This window comes from Gossypium raimondii, chromosome 9 (genome assembly GCF_025698545.1).
Source record: "Gossypium raimondii isolate GPD5lz chromosome 9, ASM2569854v1, whole genome shotgun sequence".
NCBI lineage: Eukaryota > Viridiplantae > Streptophyta > Magnoliopsida > Malvales > Malvaceae > Gossypium > Gossypium raimondii.
The window spans coordinates 6,207,485-6,216,038 of record NC_068573.1 but is presented as its reverse complement, the minus strand read 5'-3'; the positions used below and the strand labels follow the sequence as shown (position 1 = coordinate 6,216,038).

Here is an 8,554-nt window from a genome sequence, read left to right as displayed (position 1 = left end):
CTCCACCAAACAAAAGAATCAAAGGAAATTTCTTTATAATCAAGAAATTTAGAGTTTGTAAGTTGTGATTCTTTCAAAGTTGATAATTAAAATTTGTTGCCAAATTTTTAAAGTCAATTTTCGACTCGATATTTATGTGTATAAATTTCTGGCACGTCCAATAGGGCCATCTTTGCCTTTCATCTCCTTTCCAAAAGTCAAAGTTTAAAGTTGCAATGACTTTTCTACATCACTGCCAAGCATCAATGTTCTTGCTTATCCCCATGGCACTAGGCAAAAGATGGAAGCTCTATTAGAGTTATTTGGTCAAATTTGACAAATAATGAATTAGAAGAATTTTCTACTCGTGGATCTAAAGTGTAGCCCGTCGATTGTCATTCAAAAAGAAAGTAAATCAAGCGACAGTTTTGTCCTAGTATCTCCCCCCAAAATTAAATGATTTCATGATGGAAAGTGATTTTTATCTTACCGAGAAGAAGCTAGCCAACGAAGAAGTGCAACATGAGAATTTGCAACAGGAGGCTGTTGAACAACCCAATGCGCAAGTTGCTAAAAAACTTTAATTCAAAAACAATGAAGTCGTCGTTGTTGATCAACTCAAAGAACTCATCAAAGAAGTTATCAAAGGATAGGTTGATTGTGTAACTCAACCTTGGTAAACTTATGTCAAGCCATACTCCCATAGGATTGATTGTCTGAAACACTTGTAAGTTATCAACCTCTTAAATTTCAACTTGATATCAACTTAATTTTGGTTTTTGTTTTGATTCTAACATATGTCACATGATTTAATTATGGTTGTAGTATTTTACGAAATACTAATGAAAAATCCATAACTTAATGAACTTTTTCTTAATTCAATATTAATTGAGAATGTAATTTTGGGATAAAGATATTAAAAGATATAAGGTTAATTGCTATAGTTTTAAACCAAAATCATTGATTTTTTTTTTAAAGAATTACATTTAGGAGTATAGATAAAGATATTAATGCTCTCAAATTATTTAAATTTATTTAAAAATACTCGAATTAAGTCTAACAATTATTGAACTGAGCTCAAAGCTTGAACTTACTACTGTTTTCAAGTGGAGGCTATTACACAACCTACTGCCAACTAAATGCAATATACAAAACAGAGGTCTGAATGTTGATGGTAGATGCATTCTTTGTGGCCAGTGGAGGGATGGGAAGATATATTCCATGTGTTTTGGACTAGTAACAAAGTCCTTGATGCCTATACCATCTTGAGACATGGTAATATTGTTAGTTGCCTTTATTTTACATGGAAAAACATAGCTACTTATATTTATTTATATAATAACAAAAACAAAAGAAAAAGAGAAAATAAATTGTGCTACACAAATTCTAGGTAAAAACATAGCATTGAAAGATCAATGAGATGCCACTCCCTTGGCATGGTCACCTAGTTCTAGTTCTAGTTCATCTTCAGTGCCTTCCTCTTCATCCCATACTATTTTGTTTTTGTTGTCACTAGATCCAAAATCCCAGCAACAGATCAAGTAATAAAACACATTAATCACACTTAAAATTGTAAGAATCCAATAATAATAGTCATAATGACCCATATTAAGGTTGTTTGACACCCAACTCTGTTTTCCACCTTTTGAGGTCAACTTATCTACTGTTCCAACTATAAGGCTACTAACCAAGTTCCCCACCGCCATCCCAAGGGCAAAAAGTGCCACTCCAATGCTAGCCATGCTCTTAGGGAACTGAGAGTAGTAGAACTCTATTTGTCCAATTGCATTGAGTCCCTCGGCTAATCCAATCAGGCTGTATTGTGGCACTAACCACATTGCACTCATGTGCACCATCCCATGGGGTTCGTCACCCAATCCTTGTCTGATTGCGGTGGCTCGCCGCTTGCTCTCCACCATTGCTGCCACCGCCGTTGCCACACAAGATATTGCTAAGCCCATTCCCATTCGTTCTTTCAAGCTGAACCCTCGTGATCGTTTGGTGAACTTAGATAGCAAGGGGACTATGATTTGATCATAGGTAGCGACCCATATAGTGAGTGTAATCATTGCGAAGACACCAAAGGAACCAGCAGGGATTTTTAGTCCTCCGGGAATTAAGTGACGGTCCATGACTCTGGCTTGGAGCACCGGAAAGGAGTGTTGGCTTATGGATACGGCGATTATGATCCCACTAGACCAAATGGGGAGCACTTTGATTAATGCTTTCAATTCTTCCACTTGTTTCACAGTGCATAGGTTCCATGGATTTGTAGCCCTGCCATCCATGTCTATATCCTTCTCCGGATTTCCAATCATACAAGCTTTGTTAAGAAACCTGACAAGAAATTTGACATAATACATGACAATATTGTGTGGACTTCAACTCTATTTTGGTTCGAATGTATTGTCGTTTTAGGTTTAAATTTCAACATATACTATAGTTAAGTTTTTAGCTAGAACATTCAAATGTTAAGCATATGTCTGACACAAATATAGCTTCAGCAGGAAAAAAAATATACATGGGACACTCAAGGACACGTCAAAATGTAAAAATAAAATTAGACACAATCAAAACAAGAAGAAGATATAATTGGAGATGTTTGAACGTGCCCGACCACGGATCAAGAATGTTTTTCTTTTTTTACTTTTAATGGTTTTCTAAAAGTTAACTCTTTTTACTTCAAATTTTATTTTTACATCTTTAAAAGTAATTTAAATATTAATAATTAATTGATAATTATTCACCTTACATTATTTGTTTTGAACCCATTCATTTTACATTTTATTGTCTATTACTATATAAAATATATTTTTTTATCAACACCTGTATTCTAACTTTCTAAAATTATCGTATCACTATGTCTATGTTGTATTATATCAATAGGTAAAAATATCATGGAAACCCCTTAATTAGGAGTTAGATCGCATTTTATCCCCTACATTCAAAATATGAGCAAATTAATAATTGTACATTAGGTTAAAGAGCAAATTGATTCTTTCTATTAAAAATTTCATTCGATTCTACTATTAAAAACTGGCATGGCTAACAGAATAACTAAAAAGTTACACATGGCGTGCCATATGTACCTCATTCTGATATACTGGGATCAGTTTTTAACAGTAGAAATAGATAGAATTTTTAACACAAAGACTAGTTTGCTCTTTGATTTAATATACAATGACTAATTTGTCTATTTTTTTTAGCAAAAGAGGTCAAATACAATCCGACTTTTAATATAAAACCCTCTGTATTACTTTTACCCATGTTTGTATTATGTGTTCATATCCGTTCCTCCTAATCAATTGGAGGTCATAATTAGATATTAATTACCTCAATTTTTGTGTTGGTGCAATAAGTTTGGAACCTTTGTGATAGTACCATATGCCTGGATCAGATTCCATTGGTGGCAAAGCCAAGTGTTTGTTTTGCCAAGCTGCCGCCATGACTTGGGCAAAGCTTGTAAACAAGCTCTTATCAGGCATCAATTTAATGTAAAGTGGTGAACCCAATAAGAACATGACTGTGGAGAGGAACATGAGCCCTGCTGGAACTCCAAAGCCTATGACCCACCCGGCTGCATCTTGAATATACACAATAACAGTTATGGAAACCATGAGTGAAAGTCCAACTGAAGCATAATACCAGTTGAAGAAGCTTTGCAACACCCTCTTGTTTTCAGGGTTGCTAGGATTGTACAACTGATCAGCACCGAAGGCCAAGGCACATGGCCTAATGCCACCGGCTCCGATTGACATTAAAGCAAGAGATGAGAAGAGAAGCGCCAGCTGAGCTGCTTTTGGAGATGCACAACTTTCTGTCGCCAGACCGTTGCATTGAGGAGGCGTTGCTTGCGGAAGGGCAGCAGTTAACCATAACAAGCTCATTCCCTGCCAGAATAACCATACACCATACATTAATTTATCGGTTTTCTCCTTACGGATTAACCGTTTTAAGAAAATATTTTTGCTTACAAGAAGGCTGACGAATGTTCCGAGCGCGATAACACGAAAGCGGCCGAGGAAAGAATCAGAGAGAAACGCACCAAGGATTGGCATGAAATTGGAAATTGCAGACCAAAGGAATAGAACGTTAGCTCCCTTGGCATTGGACATGTGATATTCATTTATTAAGTACAAAATCATATTTGCATGAAGACCGAAGCTTGCAACTTTCTCAAATGTCTCGGTTGCTGCATAAACAAAAACAATTTAATCCCACGTTAAGGAGTGAATCAACAATCCTTCTATCTATATATATCTTAAAAAAATAAGAAAGAGATGAATTTAAGGCTTACATATAACAAAAGCCATGGTCTTAAGGCCACCCAGTTTGGTGGTGAGATGCTTCTCTTCTTCACCATGTTTTATTTGATCACAAGGGTTCTTCTTCATTGATGTTCTTCACAATGCAAAGAGCCAAAGAGTGTATTTGGTGTGATACCAATCAGGTGGAGAAAACTTGTGTCTTCAAGGCCTCAAATATAATATCCCTATTTTTACTAACCATCACTAAGGTTAAATTCCAAAAATGGTCCTTGTATTTATTCGGATTTAATCCTTTTATTTTTTATTTATTTGAAATTGGTGATTTTGTTAGAATTTAGTGGAACTGTAAAAAATTACACAATATAAATCCACATGTCTTTTATGATTAATTGTTATATGTCACGTAAACAATTTAAAATTTATAAAAAATTATATAAAAATTATAAAAAAAATTACAAATTATGAAAATGAACTCTTAAAAATTAAAATATTAAACAAAAAGGTAAAATTACATAGAAATTTTCTCCTACAATTCAAATTCCTCATTTTTTCAATCCTTTTAACCAATTTTTACCCTTTTTTTATTTTATATGTAATTATTTGAGTATTATGTGGGTGTACAGATTGATAGATGCAAATACCAAGTCATTGAATTTAAAAAATTAAAATTCGCTAAAAATAGTAAACACAAGCTTTCAAAGAAAAGAGGGAAAAAGAAAGGCATATTAGACAAGGAGAAAAAGAATTGGACTGAAATCAATGGACTCAAGAGAGAGAGAGAAGAAGAAGCAAATCATAAACAACCAAAAAAGTAATCCTTTTCAACCCAAAAGATCAATAGACAAGTTTGATAAAAATCCTTTCTTTTTTCCCTCTATATTTTATTTTGCCTAAATAAGTTAATTTCACTCAAAAAATAAACAATTGCTGATTAAGTTTACGTTTAATACATAATTTAGTATTTGAGCTTTGACCTTTTTTAATGTGATACTTTTGTTTTTTTTGTTCTTGACAAAAGTTATATATTTTGGTATTCAAAAGTAAAAGTGTTAACTATTTAATGTTTAATTCGGGCTTTAGAGTTGATTTGATGAAAATACATAATTAGCTTTTATCAAATTAATTTTAAAACTCAATTAAATCAAATCCATCATAATGTATTTGACAAATTAAAGGTAAAATTAAACCGATTCACAATTAACACTAAATTTATGGCTGAATTATAAAAATATGTTGAAATTATTTTTGAGAAAATGTGCTGAATTTTTGAAACCTACCGATGTACGTTCTCAATCTTTTTTTTTTTTGATTCAAGAAAAGTTAAGTATTGGTTCTTAAAATATTAATGATATATAGAAGAATATCCATGTATATCTTTTCAATGAAAAATTTTATAAAAAAATAGATTTTTCAGATTAATCGAATATTTCTTCTCTTTACTATTTGCCAAAAGTTTTTGCTCATTCTAATATTTTATATTGATAACTTATTTTGTTAGAACTACTATTTATTTCTTGAGTTAGAAATTCGTTTTCTTGTCTTTTATAATTAGAATTTTTGTATTTGATTTTTATTGTGTTTGTTCTCTTAGTCGATCTTTTTTTTTCTGTTAATGAATAATTTGTCCACACCATAGATTGAATTTGAAGGGATGATTTGTGAATCATCTTATTACTGATTATCGAATCCTTTTTAGTTTCGCCCAATTCATATGGTTCTCTCAACCCAAAAAATAGAATTAGATTTATTTTTGAAAGTTCTTTTATTATCCCTTTTAGAAATAGAATGATTTGGGTGATCCATTTTTTTGTTTCTTTTGAAGCTTTTCGAAATAATTTAGTTTTTTTCTTTTAAAATTGTTAAAGCTATAAAACATTTCGTTTTCAGTTTTTTTTAGTTCTTTAAAAATAGGCTCAAAAAACGAACGTCGTTCTCAAGAAGAGCCGAAAGGTAGTTCAGTTTCCATTCCCCAAATTGTTAAAAAGCAAAAACCATTCTTTTGACCTTTCTTTTTTTTTCATTGGATCTTTATGAAAGGGTTGTAGTTTAAATCTGTGCTAAGGTTTCAGGCAAAAAGGAAATAGGATCTTTATCTTAATATCGTCTGTTAACTAGTTTTTTTGGAAATTCTATTTCGGATAATTGAACACCATTATAAGTGCATTTAACATGCATTTCTCGATTCCAATCAGTTAAATCCTCAGACCACTCAGGAAATTGAAATAATAACATACAGGTAATGTTTTTAACTATTAGCAGTGAAGGTAATATAATATATTTTCTAAGAATTGATTGGGTTATTAACACGAAGCCCCTTATTACTTGAGCAAGTAGAAGACCATCCCAAGATTCTGCTATTTCTATCCTCATTTTCTCTTCTCTTTTGTATTTTTCTCTTTTGGCCTCGTCTTTTTTCTCGATCTTTTTTTGTATAATCAGAAATTTTTATTCTTTGTTTTTACATATTCAATTTCGAGATATTCATTTCAGTGGTCCAGAATATCAAAAGAAAAAAAGAATAGTTTGTCTACTCTGTCCAAAAAAAAGGGGGAATGTACATTTGCTTGAAACAGCTCCCAAGTAATTGTTTTACGCCTTTGGGAACGTAATTGTTTTACGTTATATAAAAAGTGTTTCGATTCCTGTCATAATTGTACCATACTTCAAAAAAGTATTTCGAATTTCAAATTCTAAAAATATGTATTGATTTATTTTCTTACATTTTCTTATACAAACATAGGATTTCTTTAGATCACTTCAAATTGATACATTATTTGTATATCCACTAAATTATAAAGGGGTTTTCTCCATTGGGTTGAAAACAGGGGAAGGAGATATAGTAATTCAAAGAAATAATGATTCATAAAGTTACAAAATTGAAACTTAATGGGTTAGTTTCAACCCAGTTAAAGCTCTTATATATATGTGTTCCGAGATCCGCTATAGTATAAATAGAAAAAATTATTATTCTATTATTTAATTATTTATTATTATAAATTGAATATTATAAAATAAAAATTATTATAACACTAACATAACAAATACAAATGGGTGATGGTGAAAATAAGAATCCCCCCTGGAAATGAAAAAAAGATATTCAAAATTCAAAAAAGTTAAACATTTGTATCTTATTCGAGTTAAACCAATTCAGATTACTCTAAATTTATTTGGCGTACAAAAAAACTTCTTGAATTCCCCATAGAAAGAGATTTGGGCATTGAATTCTATGTAATGATCAATAAATTCGATTTAATTCTCTATCCATACATGCAAAAATCGTAGCAAGAATCTAATCTATTCCATAGCTATAGCTATTTGGAACTGGAATTGATGAACAAGGAATACCCATATTAGTGTTTAGTAGTTTCAAATAGAAATCTAAATGGGGCGTGGCCAAGTGGTAAGGCAACGGGTTTTGGTCCTGCTATGCGGAGGTTCGAATCCTTCTGTCCTAGAGCATACTCTATTTATATATATTAGAATAACCATATCTGAATCTAAATTGCTCTTTTTTTGTTTTTAATAACCTTCTTTCTAACAGTCAAGTATTGGAGAAAATGTGATTCTTGCTTTTGATTTTTAATGATTTCTTAAGATTGGCACTCGAACAACTGTGAGATTGTTGGATCTATTCTACCGAGTTATTTGATCTATCGGGTTATTTGAAGATGCACAGTAGATTCAAAAAGATTAGTTTATTTTGTTTTTGGAGAGAGAAAGGAACACATTGTTTTTGATGTTGCAATGAAAATGTGCCCTGTAGAACGTGTTTTCCTCTCTTTCCTAAAAATATGTCCTATAGGGCGCGTCTTCACTTTGCTAAAAATTGTTTTTCTTTTTCTTTCTTGCAGTTAGAAATTAGAATTTTATAGATTTATTTTTGTATGTGTTTGAGATAGACATTGTTATAGTTTTAAGGTATGTTTGAATTTACGGTGGTGCCATGGAGTTAGGTGACCTGCAAATTTCATCTACTATGTGAGTATGGAGCCATCAGTCGAGAAGTCGAATCACGTTGCAACTCAAAGCTCTAGTTGACGGTGATTAATACGGTTTCGGGTTGAAGTGTAACTAGGGTTTCAAGTTTACGAAGATTATGTTGTCAATGGATGGAGTATAGATGGGGCCCCAATTGACAGTGGTTATGCGGGCACGACAATGAGTTTTTCCTCGTTAGAAGAGGATGCTTTATAAAACCCAAACAAAAGTACGAGGAAGAAAAACATAGTGACATTTTAGTATAATCAAGTAATTCATTCTCTCCATGTCCACCAAAGGTGGTGACCCCGTTACTATAACTTGTGACA

The 8,554-nt window shown here is 32.1% G+C and overlaps 1 protein-coding gene across 1 annotated transcript; it reads right to left on the bottom strand.

The window, feature by feature from the left end:
• Positions 1 to 1,293: 1,293 nt before the first annotated feature.
• Positions 1,294 to 4,443, bottom strand: LOC105798250 (protein NRT1/ PTR FAMILY 1.1). Its single transcript, XM_012628245.2, has 4 exons — positions 4,277 to 4,443; positions 3,954 to 4,171; positions 3,313 to 3,869; positions 1,294 to 2,316 (listed from the first exon to the last, which is right to left on the bottom strand). Exons 1-4 carry the CDS (start codon positions 4,371 to 4,373, stop codon positions 1,392 to 1,394), a joined length of 1,797 nt encoding a protein of 598 aa, XP_012483699.1. The 5' UTR covers positions 4,374 to 4,443; the 3' UTR covers positions 1,294 to 1,391.
• Between the last annotated feature and the right edge of the window lie 4,111 nt (positions 4,444 to 8,554).